Source organism: Boleophthalmus pectinirostris, unplaced genomic scaffold (assembly GCF_026225935.1).
Source record: "Boleophthalmus pectinirostris isolate CB_2022bp ecotype Guang Dong unplaced genomic scaffold, ASM2622593v1 HiC_scaffold_1, whole genome shotgun sequence".
NCBI lineage: Eukaryota > Metazoa > Chordata > Actinopteri > Gobiiformes > Gobiidae > Boleophthalmus > Boleophthalmus pectinirostris.
Window position 1 is genome coordinate 657,858 of NW_026570970.1, and position 22,500 is coordinate 680,357.

A 22,500-nucleotide genomic window follows, 5' to 3' on the forward strand; every position below is an offset into this window, starting at 1 on the left:
AGTACTCTGTGTGTATCTGCAGTACTCTGTGTGTGTTTGCAGTACTCTGTGTGTGTTTGCAGTACTCTGTGTGTATCTGCAGTACTCTGTGTTTGTCTGCAGTACTCTGTGTGTGTTTGCAGTACTCTGTGTGTGTTTGCAGTACTTTGCAGTACTTGTACTCGTCCCGGTGGCTGGACTCGTTCACCAGAGCAGTATTCGTGGAGTTCACCGTGTACAACGCCAACGTAAACCTGTTCTGTGTGGTGACGCTGCTGCTGGAGGCCGCCGACGCCGTGGGTCAGTCTTTACATCTGCTGCACTGCGGAACTTTTCGGTTGAGGGTCTGTCACCTGCTCGTTTCCATGGAGACGTCACTGCGTCACTCTGTACTTTAACTCTTTAACTCTTTATTTTAACTCTTTATTTTAACTCTGTACTTTAACTCTGTACTTTAACTCTGTACTTTAACTCTGTACTTTAACTCTGTATTTTAACTCTTTATTTTAACTCTGTACTTTAACTCTGTACTTTGCTGGAGTTTGTACGTTGGTGTTTCATGTTCTCGTGTTTCAGGAGCGTTCGAGTTCCGCTGGCAGCTGCGGCCCGTGCGTCTCTACCCGTCCACCGGGGGGCTCCACGTGTTCGTGATGGCAGCAGAGATCATCTACATGCTCTTTGTGCTCTACTACATGTACAAACAGGTACTCCAACGAGCCAATCAGGGGCCGGGATGAGGGAGGGAACGCCCCTCCTTAGCAACGCTGTCAATCAAACCTGTTGCTAACGCTGGGGGGCGGGACCTCGGGGAAAGAAGGCGTCTGATTGGTCTGTTTTTCTGTTCAGATCTGGATTCAGCTCCGTTTGTTTAAGACTCGCTGTGGCTCTTTTCTTCACTAAACTTTCTTCTCTCTGCTGTTTTTGTTTTGTAAAGAAGTTCACCAGAGGAAAACGTCTGGAGCCTCCTGCTTTAAACGAGGAACAGTTAGACGCCTGTAAAACATAAAACATTGTTTAGAAAAAACAAAAATGCAGCTCTTTGCTGCAGGAGCAGGTAGGGGGCGCTGTTGGAAAAAAGGATCAAAACTAAAACACAACAGACTCCAGGCTCCAAAGAAGAAAAAAATCACAAAAGGAAAAAATAAATAGTTAAAAAGTCTTTATTTAAATGATCAAAGTCGACATGTTTCGACCAAACTGGGCTTAATAATAAATAATAAAACATTATTTATTTAATTGAGCACAAAGTTCGGAAACATGAAACATGTTCAACTGTAACAGGAATTTAATCAGTCAAATGTGACTGTTTCAGCACAAAACGTGTGATTCAGAAATGTCTTTGTGAGATTTAGAAGAGTTTGAAGAGCTGCTGGAGGCTCCGAGCTGCAGGTTGGAGACTCGTCATATAAAGTTTTGTGTGTGAGGTTTCGTCTCCAGAGTTCAGCTGGGGTCAGTCAAGTGTTAACGGAGGAAACAGGGTCAGATTTTTGACATTCAAATGTGTCTTATTCAGAAACTAGAGGAACTATTGAAATAAGTAAAGTATCAGAATGTAGGAAAGAGTTACACTCCAACAGGGTCAAGTTAAACCTGTGAGATTCTTTCAAGTTCAAGACAAAAATAGTGATATTCACTTGTGACACATGAGGGCGCCAGTGAGTCAGTGAATCTTCTGCAGCTGAAGATGAGAAACGCAGCTCAGTTTGTCCAAAAAGAAAAAAGATAAAACAGCAAAGATCAGAGACTTCAGCAGATTTATGGACGGATCCTTTTATTTCTGCTTCAGTGTTTTTCTTTGTTTAAAACTTAAGTAAAACTAAATGTTCAGAGACACGAGTTTGTCACAACAGTAAAAACTCATGTTCAGTAATGACAAAAATACACCTTTATTTTGTGATTTATGAATAACGTCTGTGGACTCGGGTCGTGAAGGTTTGTCACTTTTAAAATATGAGTCCCCAGAAAAAACAGTTTGGGAAACACTGGTTTATGTGATAACATGACCTGACTGGTGCAGGTCGTGGGAAGAGCAGGAGTCAGGTCCAGGTCACAGACACACGTCACGTCTGTGTTTCCATGAGTTTATTATTAGTGGTGTCAAATTATCATGTTAATTGAGATTAATTAATTACAGTCATATTTAGTGCGTTATGTTTTTTAATCGTGTTAATCTTATTTTTAATCTGTAACTTTACTGTTTCTGTACATGAGTTGATTTATTATAAAATGTGTTTTTATGTTGTTGGGACACAGTCGCACTGTTCAGTCCTGCTCCACTCGCTCCTGCAAACAAATGTCATTTTCATTCTCGTTCTCGTCGCATCTGTGATAAACCTGCACATGTCTGAAAACATCACGACACAAACACAGAACAGACTCAACATCATCAGAACACCCCTCTGACACAGAGAGAACACCCCTCTGACACAGAGAGAACACCCCTCTGTCACAGAGAGAACACCCCTCTGACACAGAGAGAACACCCCTCTGTCACACAGAGAGAGAACACCCCTCTGACACAGAGAGAACACCCTCTGACACAGAGAGAAACCCCTCTGTACACAGAGAGAACACCCCTCTGACACACAGAGAGAACACCCCTCTGACACAGAGAGAACACCCCTCTGTCACAGAGAGAACACCCCTCTGACACAGAGAGAACACCCCTCTGACACAGAGAGAACACCCCTCTGTCACAGAAGAACACCCTCTGACACAGAGAGAACACCCCTCTGACACAGAGAGAACACCCCTCTGTCACAGAGAGACACCCCTCTGTCACAGAGAGAACACCCCTCTGACACAGAGAGAACACCCTCTGACACACCACAGACACAGAGAGAACACCCCTCTGACACAGAGAGAACACCCCTCTGACACACAGAGAGAACACCCCTCTGTCACAGAGAGAACACACCCTCTGTCACAGAGAGAACACCCCTCTGACACAGAGAGAAACACCCCTCTGACACAGAGAGAACACCCCTCTGTCACAGAGAACACCCTCTGTCACAGAGAGAACACCCTCTGACACAGAAGAGAACCCCTCTGACACAGAGAGAACACACCCTCTGTCACAGAGAGAACACCCCTCTGTCACAGAGAGAACACCCTCTCACAGAGAGAACACCCCTCTGACACAGAGAGAAACCCCTCTGACACCCCTCTGACACAGAGAGAACACCCCTCTGTCACACAGAGAGAACACCCCTCTGACACAGAGAGAACACCCCTCTGTCACACAGAGAGAGAACACCCCTCTGTCACACAGAGAGAACACCCCTCTGTCACAGAGAGAACACCCCTCTGACACAGAGAGAACACCCCTCTGTCACAGAGAGAACACCCTCTGTCACACAGAGAGAACACCCCTCTGTCACAGAGAGAACACCCTCTGACACAGAGAGAACACCCCTCTGTCACAGAGAGAACACCCCTCTCACACAGAGAGAACACCCTCTGACACAGAGAGAACACCCTCTGTCACAGAGAGAACACCCCTCTGACACAGAGAGAACACCTCTGACACAGAGAGAACCCCTCTGACACAGAGAGAACACCCTCTGTCACACAGAGAACACCCCTCTGACACAGAGAGAACACCCCTCTGAACACACAGAGAACACCCCTCTGTCACACAGAGAGAACACCCCTCTGTCACAGAGAAACCCCTCTGTCACAGAGAGAACACCCCTCTGACACACAGAGAGACACCCTCTGACACAGAGAGAACACCCTCTGTCACAGAGAGAACACCCCTCTGACACAGAGAGAACACCCCTCTGACACACAGAGAACACCCCTCTGTCACACAGAGAGAACACCCCTCTGTCACAGAGAACACCTCTGACACAGAGAGAACACCCTCTGTCACAGAGAACACCCTCTGTCACACAGAGAGAACACCCCTCTGTCACAGAGAGAACACCCCTCTCAACACCCCTCTGAGAGAACACCCCTCTCACAGAGAGAACACACAGAGAGACACCTCTGACACAGAGAGAACACCCCTCTGACACAGAGAGAACACCCCTCTGACACAGAGAGAACACCCCTCTGTCACAGAGAGAACACCCCTCTGACACAGAGAAACCCCTCTGTCACAGAGAGAACACCCTCTGACACAGAGAGAACACCCCTCTGTCACAGAGAGAAACCCCTCTGTCACAGAGAGAACACCCTCTGCACAGAGAGAACACCCCTCTGACACACAGAGAGAACACCCCTCTGTCACACAGAGAGAACACCCCTCTGACACAGAGAGAACACCCCTCTGTCACAGAGAGAACACCCCTCTGACACAGGGAGAACACCCCTCTGACACAGGGAGAACACCCCTCTGACACAGAGAGAACACCCCTCTGTCACACAGAGAGAGAGAACACCCCTCTGTCACAGAGAGAACACACAGAGAGAACCCCCTCTGACACAGAGAGAACACCCCTCTGTCACAGAGAGAACACCCCCTCTCAGAGAGAACACCTGTCACAGAGAGAACACCCCTCTGACACAGGGAGAACACCCCTCTGACACAGGAGAACACCCCTCTGTCACAGGGAGAACACTCATATTCCACTGAGTCGTGTCTTTAGTCCGACACAAACTGAACCACATCAGACACACGAGCGTTTGTTTCTTTTTTCTTTCTTTTTTTTTCTTTTCTCTCTCGCTCTTGTCCAAACTATGGCCCGTGGGCCAAATGCGGCCCTCAGACAATTTTTTCTTGGCCCTCAGGCTTCCAGGTGAATTGGCCCAAATGATCTTGCATCAATGAAAAATTTATTTTTTACTGCAAGTTTTTTGAAAATCGCCCTTGATAAAGTGAATATTTCATATTTGGTGTGTGGAAAGTCTCATGTCTCATTCTAACGACTTAAACATATTTATGAACATTAACATTAAACATATTTATGAACATTAACATTAAACATATTTATGAACATTAACATTAAACATATTTATGAACATTAACATTAAACATATTTATGAACATATTTGAATGATCGACTGGACGGAGCCTCAGTCTGTGGCTCTCGATCGACTCTGCTTCATTGATGAACAGAGTTTGGACTCTGCTGATCTCGAGTGTTTCTGTTTATATGTTGTAAAGTTGAGTTTATTTATTCAGATTAGTAACAGTAATAATCATGATATTTATATAAAAACATTAATAATAGTATGAGAAACAATGTAATCATGAATTTAAATGAAAATACCTCAAGTTGAAGCTTTTCTCAGCAATTTTCAGGTGAGATTAAAAAGAGATTAATTAGATGAATTAATTACAGATCATAATTAATTAATCTCTACATGTTTAAATCTCTTGACAGCACTAATATTTACATTTGGATTTGGACTTTCAGACTCACTTGTTCTGATCCAGACGCTCAGAACATCGAGCGTTTTGACTCTTTGGTAAAGTTTGGACCAATCAAAATGGACAGAGCCAAACAAACTTCCTGTTGGATAAATCTGTGCAGTTAATAACATTTTGATAGAGATTTTTGATTTGTGAGTCAAACGAGCTCCAAACTCAAATAATCGAGATGAAACGATCTTAATAAAGTTTATTTTGAGATATTTTTTATATAAATATGTTTATTTATTTGACTGTTTAAATACAGAGACTGTAGAGGAGCTGGATATAAAGTTTATTTTGGAGATATTTATGTTTTTCTGCTTTATTTCATGGTCAAAGTTTATTTTATTCATTTTTATACATTGTAAAACTGATCTAAGGTTCAGATTTATAGACGTGATTTATTTTCTATTTGAAAGTTTTGCCTAAATGATCAATAACAAAGTGTTTGTTTAGAATAAATGCATCGTTTGAATAATCGTGATTTCAATATTGACCAAAATAATCGTGATAAACGAGTCCAAATGTCCAAATGCAGGAAAACTGCTCAGAAAGACGCAACTTTTTGAGGAAAAAAATGCGCAGATTTCTGTCTTTTATGGTTGTAAAGTTTAACTCAGTTTTACGAAACATAAACAAACAAACAGTTGGTCTTTAAAAAAGTTCCACATCACGTCCCACAGCAGCAGCAGCGCGACCTCACGGTGTCCCGGGCTGGTGTCTTGCTCGTGGGCACAGGGGCAGACTCTCTCTTCTCTGGCGCAGGTGCAGAGGTTGAGGGTTCAACGCTGGGTTTACCTCAGGAACCGCTGGAACCTGCTGGAGCTGAGCATCATCGCCCTCTCCTGGACCGGAGCAGGACTGTACCTGCAGAGAACCTTGAGCGCACACAAGGACATCGAGTACTACCAGCAGCACAGAGACAAGTACTACAAATACTACAAATACTACAAATACTACAGTACTGTTAGGACACAAGGACATCGAGTACTACCAGCAGCACAGAGACAAGTACTACAAATACTACAAATACTACAAATACTACAGTACTGTTAGGACACAAGGACATCGAGTACTACCAGCAGCACAGAGACAAGTACTACAAATACTACAAATACTACAAATACTACAGTACTGTTAGGACACAAGGACATCGAGTACTACCAGCAGCACAGAGACAAGTACTACAAATACTACAAATACTACAAATACTACAAATACTACAAATACTGTTAGGACACAAGGACATCGAGTACTACCAGCAGCACAGAGACAAGTACTACAAATACTACAAATACTACAAATACTACAAATACTGTTAGGACACAAGGACATCGAGTACTACCAGCAGCACAGAGACAAGTATGAGTACTTCAGATACTGCTGTTCCAGGTCTTGGAGGTCCAGACCTGGTCCAGACCTGGTCCAGACCTGGTCCAGACCTGGTTCAGTCCTGGTCTAGTCCTGGTTCAGTCCTGGTTCTCTCCTCAGGTTCCCCAGTTTCTGCTCCTCGGCCTCCTCAGATGTTCTCCTTCAGTACCTGTTGGCCTTCGTGGTTCTTCTGTCCACGGTGAAGCTCTGGCATCTCCTCAGACTCAACCCCAACATGGAGCTGATCTCCTCCACCCTGAGCCGCGCCTCCGGGGACATAACCGGCTTCCTCCTGGTCATCGGGCTCATGATGGTCGCCTACGCCACCACCGTGAGTCTGAGTTTAGTCCTGGTTTAGACCTGGTTTAGTCCTGGTTTAGACCTGGTTCAGTCCTGGTTTAGACCTGGTTTAGACCTGGTTCAGTCCTGGTTCAGTCCTGGACCTTTTAGACCTGGTTTAGTCCTGGTTTAGACCGGTTTAGTCCTGGTTTAGACCTGGTTTAGACCTGGTTTAGACCTGGTTCAGTCCTGGTTCAGTCCTGGTTTAGACCTGGTTCAGTCCTGGTTTAGACCTGGTTTAGACCTGGTTTAGTCCTGGTTCAGTCCTGGTTCAGTCCTGTTCTTCTGTCTCAGTGTAACGTTCTTTACGGTTGGACGATGTCGTCGTACAAAACGTTCCCGGACGCTCTGCTCACGATCATCCAACTGCAGCTGGGGATCTTCAACTACAGCGAGGTACTCCCCCGAAACTGCCCCCGACCTGCCCAGACCTGCCCCCGACCTGCCCCCGACCTGACCTGCCCCGACCTGCCTCTAAACTCGGCCTGGTTCTTCTCACTCTGGTCTTGTCTCCTCAGGTGATGGACTACAGTCCGGTTCTTGGAGCTCTTCTGGTCGGTTCTTGCATCGTCTTCATGGGGTTTGTGGCCCTGAACCTCCTGATCTCTGTGATCCTGGTGGCCTTCCAACAGGAGCAGGTCCAGCACCAGGTAAAGACCTGGTTTAGATCTGGTTTAGTCCTGGTTTAGACCTGGTTTAGTCCTGGTTTAGACCTGGTTTAGACCTGGTTTAGTCCTGGTTTAGTCCTGGTTTAGACCTGGTTTAGTCCTGGTTTAGACCTGGTTTAGACCTGGTTTAGTCCTGGTTTAGTCCTGGTTTAGACCTGGTTTAGTCCTGGTTTAGTCCTGGTTTAGTTCCTGGTTTAGTCCTGGTTTAGTCCTGGTTTAGACCTGGTTTAGACCTGGTTTAGTCCTGGTTCAGTATCAGTCGTGAATCAGACATAGACTATTTTTATCAGGAAACGACGTCTTTTACTCAAATACAGTCGACTTTATGTCAGGAGGATTTTTTCGTGTTCTTCTTGTTTTTCCACATTCTTCTTATGTTTTTTCTCGTGTTCTCCTGATGTTCCTCCGTGTTCTCCTGATGTTCCTCCGTGTTCTCCTGATGTTCCATGTTCTCCTGATGTTTCTCCATGTTCTCCTGATGTTCCTCCGTGTTCTCCTGATGTCTTCTTGTGTTCTCCTGATGTTCCTCCATGTTCCTTTGATGTCTCCTGATGTTCTTTTGATGTTCTCCGTGTTCTCCTGATGTTCCTCTCCTGATGTTCCTCTGTGTTCTCCTGATGTTCCTCCGTGTTCTCCTGATGTTCCTCCATGTTCTCCTGATGTTCCTCCATGTTCTCCTGATGTTCCTCATGTTCTCCTGTCTCCTGATGTCTGTGTTCTCTCCTGATGTTCCTGTGTTCTCCTGTTGTTTCGTGTCTCTCTGATGTTCTCCTGTTCCTCCGTTCTCCTGTTCCTTGTTCCTGTTCCTCCTGTTCCTCCGTGTTCTCCTATGTTCCTCCATGTTCTCCTGATGTTCCTCCGTGTTCTCCTGATGTTCCTCTGATGTCTCCCTGTTGTGATCCTCTCCTCTGATGTTCTCCTGATGTTCCTCCTGATGTTCTCCTGATGTTCTCTGATGTTCCTCCGTGTTCTCCTGATGTTCCTCGTGTTCTCCTGATGTTCTCCGTGTTCTCCTGATGTTTCCTCCGTGTTCTCCTCTGTTCTCCTGATGTTCTCATGTTCTCCGTGTTCTCCTGATGTCCTCCCTCCTGATGTTCTCCTGATGTTCCTCCTCCTGATGTTCTCCTGATGTTTCCTCCGTGTTCTCCTGATGTTCCCTCCTGTGTTCTCCTGATGTTCCTTCCGTGTTCTCCTGATGTTCCTCCGTGTTCTCCTGATGTTTCCTCCGTGTTCTCCTGATGTTTCCTCCTGTGTTTCTCCTGATGTTCCTCCGTGTTCTCCTGATGTTTCCTCTCCGTGTTCTCCTGTGTTCCTCCGTGTTCTCCTGATGTTTCCTCCCTGATGTTCTCCTGATGTTCCTCCGTGTTCTCCTGATGTTCCTCCGTGTTCTCCTGATGTTCCCTCCTGTGTTTCTCTCCTGATGTTCCTCCGTGTTCTCCTGTTCTCCTGTGTTCTCCTGATGTTCCTCTGTGTTCTCCTGATGTTCCTCCGTGTTCTCCTGATGTTCCTCCGTGTTCTCCTGATGTTCTCCTGATGTTCCTCCGTGTTCTCCTGATGTTCCTCCGTGTTCTCCTGATGTTTCCTCCTGATGTTCCTCCGTGTTCTCCTGATGTTTCTTCTCCGTGTTCTCCTGATGTTCCTCCTGATGTTCTCCTGATGTTCCTCCGTGTTCTCCGATGTTCCTCCGTGTTCCTCCTTTTGATGTTCCTCCGATGTTCCTCCATGTTCCTCCGTGTTCTCCTGATGTTCCTCCATGTTCTCCTGATGTTTCCATGTTCTCCTGATGTTCCTCCGTGTTCTCCTGATGTTCCTCCGTGTTCTCCTGATGTTCCTCCGTGTTCTCCTGATGTTCCTCCGTGTTCTCCTGATGTTCCTCCGTGTTCTCCTGATGTTCCTCCGTGTTCTTTTGATGTTCCTCCGTGTTCTCCTGATGTTCCTCCGTGTTCTCCTGATGTTCCTCCGTGTTCTCCTGATGTTCCTCCGTGTTTTCCTGATGTTCCTCCGTGTTCTCCTGATGTTCCTCCGTGTTTCTCCTGATGTTCCTCCGTGTTCTTTTGATGTTCCTCCGTGTTCTCCTGATGTTCCTCCGTGTTTTCCTGATGTTCCTCCGTGTTTTCCTGATGTTCCTCCATGTTCTCCTGATGTTCCTCCGTGTTCTCCTGATGTTCCTCCGTGTTCTCCTGATGTTCCTCCGTGTTCTCCTGATGTTCCTCCGTGTTCTTTTGATGTTCCTCCGTGTTCTCCTGATGTTCCTCCGTGTTCTCCTGATGTTCCTCTGTGTTCTGCAGCCGTCGGAGGAGGAGGAGGTGGTGCAGATCATGCTGAAGAAGGTCTTGGGTCTGTTCGGCGTCAGTTACACGGTGCCCCCCTCAGACCAGGACGAGAAGTTCGCCCGCGCCGAGGATTCTGGGAAAAACGCCGAGGCAGCTGCGACCACGGCGACCAAAGCCTGAGGGGGCGGGGCTTAAAGATGCACTGTGGAACATTTCTGACACAAATAACCCTGAGGAATATTTCAGGCAAAGCAGTAACATCTACATGGAGATAAGAGCGCGGAGCTTCCACCAGAAAAGTTCCACAGTGCAGCTTTAACATGACATAAAATCAAAACCTTTAAAGAGGCGTGTTCTGTGTTCTGTGGAGTTTTCTTCTGTTCTCCTCATGGTTCTCCATGTTCTCCTCATGGTTCTCCGTGTTCTCCTCATGGTTCTCCGTGTTCTCCTCATGGTTCTCTGTGTTCTCCTCATGCTTCTCCGTGTTCTCCTCATGGTTCTCCGTGTTCTCCTCATGGTTCTCCGTGTTCTCCTCATGTTTCTCCGAGTTCTCCTCATGTTTTTCTGAGTTCTCCTCATGTTCTTCCGTGTTCTCCTCATGCTTCTCCGTGTTCTCCTCATGGTTCTCCGTGTTCTCCTCATGTTTCTCCGAGTTCTCCTCATGTTTCTCCGTGTTCTCCTCATGTTTTTCTGAGTTCTCATGTTCCTCCGTGTTCTCCTCATGCTTCTCCGTGTTCTCCTCATGTTCCTCCGTGTTCTCCTCATGGTTCTCCGAGTTCTCCTCATGTTCCTCCGTGTTCTCCTCATGGTTCTCCGTGTTCTCCTCATGGTTCTCCGTGTTCTCCTCATGGTTCTCTGTGTTCTCCTCATGCTTCTCCGTGTTCTCCTCATGGTTCTCCGTGTTCTCCTCATGGTTCTCCGTGTTCTCCTCATGGTTCTCCGTGTTCTCCTCATGTTTCTCCGAGTTCTCCTCATGCTTCTCCGTGTTCTCCTCATGGTTCTCCGTGTTCTCCTCATGTTTCTCCGAGTTCTCCTCATGTTTCTACGTGTTCTCCTCATGTTTTTCTGAGTTCTCATGTTCCTCCGTGTTCTCCTCATGCTTCTCCGTGTTCTCCTCATGTTCCTCCGTGTTCTCCTCATGGTTCTCCGAGTTCTCCTCATGTTCCTCCGTGTTCTCCTCATGGTTCTCCGTGTTCTCCTCATGTTTTTCTGAGTTCTCCTCATGCTTCTCCGTGTTCTCATGTTTTTCCATGTTCTCATGTTCTTCCGTGTTCTCCTCATGTTTTTCTGAGTTCTCCTCATGTTCCTCCGTGTTCTCCTCATGCTTCTCCGTGTTCTCCTCATGGTTCTCCGTGTTCTCCTCATGTTCCTCCGTGTTCTCCTCATGCTTCTCCGTGTTCTCCTCATGTTTTTCTGAGTTCTCCTCATGTTTTTCCATGTTCTCATGTTCCTCCGTGTTCTCCTCATGTTTTTCCGTGTTCTCCTCATGTTCCTCCTGTTCTACAGAGTTTTGTTCTGTTCTGTCATGTTCTAACGATGTTCCTCCTCATGAACCTGCCCCAAGAGTCGAGACTCCTCCAAGATCGTTTGAGTCTAGAGTCTTACAACGTTCTTGTGTTTCTCTGTGTTCTTCTTATTTTATTTCCATGTTCTTGTATTATTTCTGTGTTCTTCTCATGTTCTTACGTTTTTTTCCGTGTTCTTTTCATTTTATTTTGGTGTTATTTTCATTTTTCCCTCGTGTTCTTCTCATGTTTGTTTGTGTTTTTCATGTTCTTTGTTCTAAATCGTGTTCATTTGGAGTTTTGTGTGAATAGAACATTTTAAAAACAGTAAAATAAACCTGTAGATCTGATTGTGTCGTGTTACAGGAGGAAATGTCCCAGTGTGATTCTTTCATTTCTGAGCAGAATTATAAATAAAATAGTTTTTGTTCGGGTTCATTCTCTTTTCTTTCCTTTGGATCTTTAGTTTTAGACCTGGTTTAGTCCTGGTTTAGATCTGGTTTAGACCATGAGAGTCGTTCTTGTCTCCTCTTTTCGTCCCTCTCCTCCTCTTTCCCTCAGACGTTCCTCCGCGTTCCGGTCGGTTCTCCTCTGACCCTGTGAGTGACTCGTGGGGCTGTCAGTCACTGCGTTGCCGTGGAAACAGAGCGAGCGGAGCAAAGCCTCATGGGAGTTGGAGTTTCTCACACGTTCATGTGAAAAACAGATTTGAATCCGACGTGACGAGGAAATCCGGTTCAAATCCCAGACCTGGATCCAAACCGGACTCTGGAGATCCGGACCAAATTCTGCCGACCTTTGACCCCACGCTGCAGCTGCACATTCCCACAAGTGTCAAGACTAAACCAGGACTAAACCAGGACTAAACCAGAACTAAACCAGGACTAAACCAGGACTAAACCAGAACTAAACCAGGACTAAACCAGAACTAAACCAGGACTAAACCAGGACTAAACCAGAACTAAACCAGGACTAAACCAGGACTAAACCAGAACTAAACCAGGACTAAACCAGGACTAAACCAGAACTAAACCAGGACTAAAACCAGGACTAAACCAGAACTAAACCAGGACTAAACCAGGACTAAACCAGGACTAAATCAGGACTAAACCAGAACTAAACCAGGACTAAACCAGGACTAAACCAGGACTAAACCAGGTCTAAACCAGGACTAAACCAGAACTAAACCAGGACTAAACCAGAACTAAACCAGAACTAAACCAGGACTAAACCAGAACTAAACCAGACTAAACCAGGACTAAACCAGGACTAAACCAGGACTAAACCAGAACTAAACCAGAACTAAACAAGGACTAAACCAGGACTAAACCAGGACTAAACCAGGTCTAAACCAGGACTAAATCAGGACTAAACCAGAACTAAACCAGGACTAAACCAGGACTAAACCAGGATTAAATCAGGACTACAGACTCAGACCCAGACCCAGACTCAGACTTTTCACTCATTTATTCCTCGATTTTGATGAAAAGAACAAATCGACTTTTACAAATTTTCTTCTGCGTCGTTTTAAAATCCCTTTTACAAAAATCTGTAAATGTGACGTTTTCTTCACGTGGTTTTCAGAATCAAGTCAAACATAAACATTTTATCAAACGAAACATTTAAAGATGCACCACGGAACTTTTCTGGAAGATCTGAACCACAGAAGTGTCCTGAAGACGTCACCTTCAACATCCTCCGTCCTGATTGGCTCTTTGGTGACCACGACACTCAAAACCCAAACTCAAGTCCTGGTTTAGTCCTGGTTCAGTCCTGGTTTAGTCCTGGTTTAGTCCTGGTTTAGACCTGGTTTAGTCCTGGTTTAGTTCTGGTTTAGTCCTGGTTTAGTCCTGGTTTAGTCCTGGTTTAGTCCTGGTTCAGTCCTGGTTTAGTCTGGTTTAGTCTGGTTTAGTTCTGGTTTAGTCCTGGTTTAGTTCTGGTTTAGTTCTGGTTTAGTCCTGGTTTAGTCTGGTTTAGTCCTGGTTTAGTTCTGGTTTAGTCCTGGTTTAGTTCTGGTTTAGTTCTGGTTTAGTCCTGGTTTAGTTCTGGTTTAGTTCTGGTTTAGTTCTGGTTTAGTTCTGGTTTAGTCCTGGTTTAGTTCTGGTTTAGTTCTGGTTTAGTTTAGTTCTGGTTTAGTTCTGGTTTAGTCTGGTTTAGTCTGGTTTAGTTCTGGTTTTCTGGTTTAGTCTGGTTTAGTCCTGGTTTAGTTCTGGTTTAGTTCTGGTTTAGTTCTGGTTTAGTCCTGGTTTAGTTCTGGTTTAGTCCTGGTGGTGTGAGTAAAAGTACTACAGTCGTAGTACAAGTATCATAGTTGTTGTGATGATGATGTAAAAACATGTTGAAGTAAAAACAGGAGGCACATGACTTTAAAGCTTCACTGTGGAACATTCCAGCCAAAGTGAAGCCCCGCCCCCCTGCCCAGGAAAGTTCCGTAGTGCAACTTTACAGGAGAAAAAGTTTTGAGTTTAAAGACACAAAGATGAAAGAAGAACAAATGGAAACAGCAGCAGTAGTAGTAGTAGTAGTAGTAAAAGTACAAGGAGTTATAGTAGTTGAAGTAAGAGTAGCAGTTGTAGCAGGAGTTATAGAAGAAAAAATAGCTGAAGTACTTGTAGTAATAGTAGTAGTAGTAGTAGTAGTAGTAGTTGTTGTTGTTATAATAGTAAAAGTAGTCGTAGTACTCATAGTAGTACTTGTACTTGTACAGTCCTTGTATTTATCGTAGTTCTTGCACTCGTAGCAGTACTTGTAGTCATAGCAGTACTTGTAGTTGTAGCAGTACTTGTACTTGTAGTTGTAGCAGTACTTGTAGTTGTAGCAGTACTTGTACTTGTAGTTGTAGCAGTACTTGTACTTGTAGTTGTAGCAGTACTTGTAGTTGTAGCAGTACTTGTAGTTGTAGCAGTACTTGTAGTTGTAGCAGTACTTGCAGTTGTAGCAGTACTTGTAGTTGTAGCAGTACTTGTACTTGTAGTTGTAGCAGTACTTGTAGTTGTAGCAGTACTTGTAGTTGTAGCAGTACTTGCAGTTGTAGCAGTACTTGTAGTTGTAGCAGTACTTGCAGTTGTAGCAGTACTTGTAGCCATGGCAGTAGTAACAATAATAGCAGTAGTTGTAATAGTAAAAGTAGTTGTAGTACTCGCAGTGGTACTTGTACTTTAGTAGCACTTGTACCCATTGTAGTAATTATTGTAATAGTAGTAGTAGTATCAGTAGCAGTGGGAGCAGTAGTAGTAGCTGTTAAAATAGTAAAAGTACTTGTAGTACTCGTAGTAGCAGTCCTTGTACTCGTCTTTGTAATTGTGTTAGTCCTCGTCCTCGTCGTCCTCGTGGTCCTCGTGGTCCTCGTCCTCGTGGTCCTCGTGGTCCTCGTCCTCGTGGTCCTCGTGGTCCTCGTCCTCGTGGTCCTCGTGGTCCTCGTGGTCCTCGTGGTCCTCGTCCTCGTCCTCGTGGTCCTCGTGGTCCTCGTCCTCGTGGTCCTCGTCCTCGTGGTCCTCGTGGTCCTCGTGGTCCTCGTGGTCCTCGTGGTCCTCGTCCTCGTGGTCGTGGTCCCTCAGACGATGCCCTCGCTGCGCTTGCTCCTCCACACCACCAGGGCCGTCATGAGCAGCGTGACGAGGACGGGCCCCAGGATGAAGGGCCCGCTCACCTGCGTGGGCGGGTCCCGCAGCAGCCGGCCAATCAGAGCGCAGTCGCTGAAGTACTTCCTGTGCACCGACACGAAGAAGGCGTCGACCTCACGGTTCGGCCAATAGCAGCCGAGCTTCAGAGCCACGACGAACGAGCAGTTTGTGAGCTCCCCATAAGACCTGAAACAGACCGAGACCAGGACCGGGTTTAGACCAGACCAAGACCGAGACCAGGACCGGGACTGGGTTTGGACCACAGACCAGATCTGTGCCCAGAGACCAGTGTCCAGTACGTGTAGTACTTGTAGTCCTTGTAGTACGTGTAGTCCTTGTAGTCCTTGTAGTACGTGTAGTACTTGTAGTACCTTGTAGTAGTACGTGTAGTACTTGTAGTACTTGTAGTACTTGTAGTTGTAGTACTTGTAGTACTTGTAGTACTTGTAGTACTTGTAGTACTCACTCCAGCGTGTCCTCCCAGCTGCACCATTGGTTCTGGTCCAGTTGTTCCATGTCCAAACTGAACCGGGTCAAACAGAACTGGTCCACGGCCTCCAGGTACTCGGGCCCACAGGCCTGGACCAGAACCGGGACCAGAACCGGGACCAGAACCGGGACCAGACCCGACATCACTGCAGGAGAAAGACACTGTCAACACTGATCCTGTCCCGGCGCCATTTTGAGGACTTTTCACACTTTAACAACAGAACAACAAAACAACAAAACAACAAAACAACAACAACAACAAACAACAAAACAACAGAACAACAGAACAAAACAACAGAAAACAAACAAACAACAAAACAACAAAAACAACAACAGAACAACAGAACAACAACAACAACAAAACAACAAAACAACAACAACAAAACAACAAAACAACAACAAAAACAACAAAACAACAAAAACAACAGACAACAACAACAAAAACAACAAAACAACAGAAAACAACAGAACAACAAAACAACAAAACAACAGAACAACAGAACAACAAAACAACAGAACAACAAAACAACAAAACAACAGAACAACAGAACAACAGAACAAACAACAGAACAACAGAACAACAGAACATCAGAACTTTAGAACATTAGAACCTGGATTTTACAGAAACACGTTCCCCATGAGCAACACACCAGGACACACCTCCTGGTCACACAAACTGTGGAGCCTCATGTGACCAGACCTCACAAACAAATCCAGACCTGGTCCAGACCTGGTCCAGACCTGGTCCTGGTCCAGACCTGGTCCTGGTCCAGAGCTCTGTGGGCTGTGTGATGTTTTTAAAGCTGTATTCTGTCACTTTCCTGCTGGTCTCTGTGTCTGTGTCTCTGTTACGGCTCAGATCTGTGGAGCGGCCGAACCAGGTTTTTTCAGGATCTTTGTTTAAAACGTGACGACAGCGTCTCCATGGAGACGACAGGTGACGGACCTGCCGCTGAGCAACTGTCACACGCGGCGCGTGCTCGTGCCCCGCGGGGCTCGGCCCGGTTCGGTCCGGATCAGATTCCCGCGGCTTTGTCTCGCCGCGCGCGACCCGCGGCTCACGTGTCCCACAACAGAAGCGCGTGCGCGTTCACTCACCGAACAGCAGCCCGAGGCGCGCGCCCAGGCTCCGGTCCGCGCCGTGCCGCGCCATTCCGCCGCTCCGCACCGCTCCGCACCGCACCGCGCTTCAGCCGCAGAGCCTCAGCCCGCTTTGACCGCGGACCAGAACCGGACCAGAACCGAGAGGGACACCGGAGAGACGCGACACGCGCGCACTGGACCGCAGAGGCGGCGCGGATCAGCGCGCACGCGCCACCGCGTCCATCTCAACCATGTCCAGTCCGGGACTAAAGCAGGTCCAAACCGGGACTAAAACCGGGACTAAAGCAGGTCCAGTAGAGCAGGTCCAGTCCGGGACTAGACCGGGTCCAGTCCGTGAGTCTCTTGTCGCGTCGCGCGCTCTGTGCTCGCTCCCGCCGCGGACTCGGCTCGCGTGCCCGTGAGCCGGTGTGAGTCAGAGCGCGCGACACACGCACACGCCGCGGGTGCACGCGCTTGGATAAAGTTGGCTTTGGAGGAGCTCGTGCGCGCGCGCAGCCGCGCGGAAAACTGCGGGAAATAGAGCGAAAAACACCGAGGAATGAGACAGGTGCAGACAGGTGCAGAGACAAGTGCAGACAGGTGCAGAGACAAGTGCAGACAGGTGCAGAGCGGCAGGTGCAGAGCGGCAGGTGCAGAGCAGTGCAGGTGCATAGAGGCAGGTGCAGAGCGGCAGGTGCAGATGCAGAGCGGCAGGTGCAGAGCGGCAGGTGCAGGTGCAGAGCGGCAGGTGCAGAGTTTTACTGTCCGCCGCTGAACAAAATCTAAACTAAAGTGAAATAAAATCTGTGGATCAGTTCGTGTTCGTCGCGGCTGTTGAAGTGTCACTTTGTGCTACGAGGAAACTTCGGAGTGTCGCTCAGGGACCGTGTGTGTGTGTGTGTGTGTGTGTGTGTGTGTGTGTGTGTGTGTGTGTGTGTGTGTGTGTGTGTGTGTGTGTGTGTGTGTGTGTGTGTGTGTGTGTGTGTGTGTGTGTGTGTGTGTGTGTGTGTGTGTGTGTGTGTGTGTGTGTGGACTGGTGGCGCCCTCTGCTGGACGTGTGCGGTGACGTGGGTTTCTCACCTGAAACAGAAAAAACTCAGTAAAAGTTTTGTTCTTGTGCAAAGAACAGAGGCCCATGTCTGAAAACTTTTATTTTATTTTCAATTTTGTATTTATTTTTTTTTTAATATTTATTATTATGTTTTTTTAATTTATTATCACTATTATATTATATTATTTATATATATATATATATATATATATATATATATATACATATATATATATATATATATGTTTTGCAGGTCGGTGTGTTTTTGTTTATTCCGATGTTTCTGTCAAGAGGAAAACTCAGTCGTCTCTGTGTTTGTGTCGGTTTAAAGTTTTAAAAACTTCAGAAAATATGTAAAAAAATGTAAATAATAATCAAATAAAAAAACCCTGTCCAGACGGTTTCTTCTCACGTCCCGGTGCAGAGGAGGTTTTCACTCGGAGGCGGCGCCGGCGTCTTTCTCCACACGGGGGCGGAGTTTCCCCGCTGATGTTCTACAGTGACGTCACACTGGGGGAGTCCTACATGTGTGTGCACGGCACAAAGTTCATGGAGACACAATGACCACCTCAGCAAACAGAGTCCAGACGTCCCCGTGTCCCCAGGACCGTCCCTCTGTCCTTGTGTCCCTCTGTCTCTGTGTCCCTCTGTCCTTGTGTCCCTCTGTCTCTGTGTCCCTCTGTCTCTGTGTCCCTCTGTCCTTGTGTCCCTCTGTCTCTGTGTCCCTCTGTCTCTTGTCCCTCTGTGTCCCTCTGTCCTTGTGTCCCTCTGTCTCTGTGTCCCTCTGTCTCTGTGTCTCTGTGTCCCTCTGTCCTTGTGTCCCACAGTTTTACAGTGATTTGTCCAAATTAACAGAGAAATGTCCCAGTGTTTGTGTTTTTTACACCTGTCGACGTTAAAGAGAAATAAACTTTTGTTTTGGTAAAACACAGAAAATCTGATAAAAAATGTGACTCGTGTTTGTCGTTAAAGAGTCGAGTTCAGTTTCCTTCATCACGTTTCACTCGATTCACTGTTTTATTTTTACAAACCGAGTCTCCTGCTTTATGATTCAGAAAATCTGTTCAGTCTCAGCAAACAAAACAAAACTAGATGTGATTTAAAAAACATGTTTTCATGTTTCTGTGATCAGTGCAAGAGCCTCGTCTGTTCACTTTGATTTAACACTAAAAGAGTAAAACTCAGTCACAGAGTCAGAGTCAGACAGAGCAGTGCCTCCTGTAGCATCACACCCAGGAACTTTACACACGAGTGTGAGGGACACCTGCCCCAGGGCAGCTGTGGCCACACGACAGAACACACACAACAGACCAACACACACACACAACAGACCAACACACACACACAACAGACCAACACACACACACAACAGACCAACACACACACACAACAGACCAACACACACACACAACAGACCAACAACACACACAACAGACCAACACACACACACAGACACACACACACACAACACAACACACACACAACAGACACACACACACACACAACACACACACAACAGACCAACACACACACACAACAGACCAACACACACACACAACAGACCAACACACACACAACAGACCAACACACACCACAACAGACACCAACACACACACACAACAGACAACAACACACACAACAGACACACACACAACACAACACACACAACAGACCAACACACACACAACAGACCAACACACACACAACAGACCAACACACACAACAACACACACACACACACACAACAGACAACACACACACACAACAGACAACACACACAACAGACCAACACACACACCAACAACACACACACACAACAGACCAACACACAACACAACAGACCAACACACACACACAACAGACCAACACACACACACAACAGACAACACACACACACACACAACAGACCAACACACACACACCGGCTCAGTCCTGGGTCAGTCCTGGTTTAGTCCTGGTTTAGTCCTGGTTTAGTCCTGGTTTAGTCCTGGTTTAGTCCTGGTTTAGTCTCAGATAAATCCAGGCTGAGTTCCAGGTTTTGGGACATGTCTTTATTGATGTGTGATTCCCGCCCCGGCGGGGACGTGTCACACTGCCCCTCGTCCAAACTCAAAATGTGAAGACGCCAAATGCGACCTCCAAACAGGCTCCGCCCCCTCGCCGCCAAAACAACAAAAGCAAAGAAACTAAACATTTGCATAATTATGATCAACGGAAGACGAACGCGGGGCCCGAGTCTCTGTGCGGCGAGGGGGTGGGGGGGGTGGGGGTGGGTGGGCGTCAGTGCCGGTGTTCGCCCACGTCCCTCGGAGACTCGCCGGAGGAGAACAGATGCGCCGCCCTCAGACCTGTTGCCACGGAAACAACAAAACATCAGAATCACGTATTTTTATTCTGAAAAGTTGAATTTGAGGCTTGAAAATATTTAAACAGGACTAAACCAGGACTAAACCAGGTCTAAACCAGGTCTAAACCTCTTCGGTCGGTCACCTGCTGGGCTGTGGGCGCTCCTGTAAACCTTGGCGTTCTTGTACCCGGTGCTGGGCGGGTTCTGGGGCGGGTTCTGGGGCGGGTTGCCAGGTTGGTGGTTGGGGTTTGTCTCCGGGCGGCTCCTCTTCCGTCCGTCTCCGGTCTCGTGCCCGCTGCCGCCGTCCCCCAGAGGACTCGGCGGCGCCCCCCTGTGGTTCAAACCTTTGGCGCCGTCGTCGGACGAGGCTCCGCCCTCCGGCCTAAAGTTCAGCTTTAGCTCCTCCCTTTGCCCGCTCGCCCGCCGCCGCTTGTCCGCGTGTTTTTTCTCTCTCTTTGTCTCTCCGTCCTTTTCTCTTCTCTCTCTTCCGCTCCTCTCCTTCCCTTGGACCCCGTGCCCGCCAGGCTCCGCCCCCTGCGGCGGCGTGCCCGTCTTTAGTCTCTCTCTGTGGCGGTCGAGAGACGGCCTGGGCGCCTGCGTCCGACCCGACTGTTGCATAGTCACAGAAAAGTCCGGGTTTGAGTTCGGGTCGGGTCTGAGCGGGGGCCAGTCGGAGGTGGAGGTAGAGGGCGCGGCGGCGGGCGCGGCGGCGGGCACATCGGCAGGCACGGCGGCAGGCGCGGAGGAGGCAGTGGGGGCGGTCGCGGCGGTGGGCACAGCGGATGCAGCAGGGGCGAGCGTGTCAGGAGGTAGTGTGTTGGCGGCGGGTTCCCGGTGGAGCAGAGGCTGGTGCTGCAGCAGAGACGGGCCGGGGAGAGCGGCGGCGGCGGCGGCAGCGGCGGCGGCGGCGTCCGGGGGAGCGAGGTCGGTGCGAGGCTTTTTCGCCGCTTGAGTCGCCTGAAACGCAACGAGAAAACTCAGAGGAACAGGCAGAACAAGCAGATTATAAACTTACTGTTTCAGTCACCGAGTCTAATGCTCTAGAACTCTGATATTAAACCACCTCTGACCCCTGACCTCTGACCCCTGACCCCTGACCTCTGACCTCTGACCCTTCAGTTCTAACTGTGACATTTTAAATCTAAAGAACAGACGACTTCAGGGTTAGAAAACTGTGGAGTCCAAATGGACTAGACCAGGACTGTGGGCCCCTCCTTTGAACAGCTGGTTGGTGTTGTGGTCGGGGGTCGGGGGTCGGGGGTCAGAGAGTTTCTGTGACGGCGGTGTCTCACCCTCCAGTTTCGGATCCTCTTGAGGCGACTCGGCGTTTTCTCCAGAATCTGAAGAAACTCGTGAGTGAGCTCTGGAACGGGAGAGGTCAGAGGTCAAACATCAAACAGGTCAGAGGTCAAACAGGTCGCAGTCTCGGCGGTCAAAGTCTCGTCTACAGCCCGACCGATATATATCGATTGACCAATATATTGGCCGATATGGGCACCTGGTGACATATCGACCGATAAGCTCATTGATATGGAGGCATGTGATATGTGACTCTACATTCTGTTCATTTAATCCAGTTTACAGATAAATGTCCAAATATGTGACTCCACATCAGTGTTTATCTACGGAGTCATTTGTCTGTGTGTGTGTGTGTGTGTGTGTCGTACTGTCCCTGAACACACACAGAGTCACGTCACACACGCATGTGTTTGTTTACACTCACACACACACACACACACACACACACAGATCCAAACACTGACATTATTTTCTTTTTACGGACAATCGGTTTGAGTCTGGAGTAAAAGGACATTTATTAGTTCAGACTTGTGATGTGGGAGGAGCCTGTGTGATGTGGGAGGAGCCTGTGTGATGTGGGAGGAGCCTGTGTGAGGCTGAGTGTTGATTATTTGTTCCTGCAGCTGCATTGATGTAAATGAGCTGTGAACAGAGGTGTGAATGATCAACATTTACACATATATTTAATTATCGCCGCGCAGCTAAAGACTAACAGCAGTAGTTTTTTTACTCTCTAATAGTGATGAGTCGGTCACGAATGAAACGGCTCTTAGATCCGGCTCTTTGAAGAGAACAACGGGAGCCGTGTTTTCTCTTTCTCTCACTTTTTTTCTCTTCACGTCGTGTTCAGACTCGTGTTAGTTTGACAGTGGCTCAAAACGAAACTTTCACAAATCTGCGTGTGCAGAGGAGAGAAAAAACTTACATATTTGTCTGTAATTCAGCATAAAATAAATAAACCAGGACAAATGTTGGGCTCGAGAGACGGAGAGAGACAGAGACCGAGTCCAGACACTCAATCCTGGTTCAGTCCTGGTTCAGTCCTGGTTCAGTCCTGGTTCAGTCCTTCTTGCAACAAAACAATCTGAAGAGCCGCTTGGGAGCCGAAAGAGCC

At 47.4% G+C, this 22,500-nt stretch overlaps 3 protein-coding genes across 3 annotated transcripts in view; 1 reads left to right on the plus strand and 2 right to left on the minus strand.

The window, feature by feature from the left end:
- The window catches only part of LOC110170934 (polycystic kidney disease protein 1-like 2), a 24,766-nt gene extending 14,597 nt beyond the window's left edge, over positions 1–10,169 (plus strand). The window contains exons 19-25 of the mRNA XM_055150496.1: positions 143–279; positions 556–683; positions 6,104–6,264; positions 6,830–7,040; positions 7,343–7,444; positions 7,567–7,698; positions 10,005–10,169. Coding sequence (XP_055006471.1) covers positions 143–279; positions 556–683; positions 6,104–6,264; positions 6,830–7,040; positions 7,343–7,444; positions 7,567–7,698; positions 10,005–10,169 — 1,036 coding nt within the window. The remainder of the gene's footprint in view (positions 1–142; positions 280–555; positions 684–6,103; positions 6,265–6,829; positions 7,041–7,342; positions 7,445–7,566; positions 7,699–10,004) is intronic.
- A 4,878-nt stretch (positions 10,170–15,047) lies between these two features.
- ramp1 (receptor activity modifying protein 1) lies at positions 15,048–16,833 on the minus strand. The gene is made up of 3 exons (XM_020936616.2): positions 16,705–16,833; positions 15,584–15,752; positions 15,048–15,303 (listed from the first exon to the last, which is right to left on the minus strand). The coding sequence occupies exons 1-3, from the start codon at positions 16,757–16,759 to the stop codon at positions 15,048–15,050; spliced, it is 480 nt and encodes a 159-aa protein (XP_020792275.2). The 5' UTR covers positions 16,760–16,833.
- Positions 16,834–19,684: 2,851 nt separating this feature from the next.
- Positions 19,685–22,500, minus strand: part of LOC110170937 (cyclin-T2-like) — an 11,026-nt gene continuing 8,210 nt past the window's right edge. Inside the window, exons 8-10 of the mRNA XM_055150526.1 lie at positions 21,380–21,450; positions 20,231–21,044; positions 19,685–20,088 (exon numbers count right to left, since the gene is read on the minus strand). Of these exons, the coding sequence (XP_055006501.1) occupies positions 20,021–20,088; positions 20,231–21,044; positions 21,380–21,450 (953 nt within the window). The 3' untranslated portion in view covers positions 19,685–20,020. The remainder of the gene's footprint in view (positions 20,089–20,230; positions 21,045–21,379; positions 21,451–22,500) is intronic.

Excerpts from the sequence above, each read along its gene's own strand:
- ramp1 (XM_020936616.2), bottom strand. The coding sequence starts at position 16,759 with ATGGCGCGGCACGGCGCGGACCGGAGCCTGGGCGCGCGCCTCGGGCTG. Across the intron at positions 15,753-16,704 it reads GCGCCTCGGGCTGCTGTTCG|TGATGTCGGGTCTGGTCCCG; the intron begins GTGAGTGAACGC and ends TTTCTCCTGCAG. Across the intron at positions 15,304-15,583 it reads AGCTGGGAGGACACGCTGGA|GTCTTATGGGGAGCTCACAA; the intron begins GTGAGTACTACA and ends GGTCTGTTTCAG.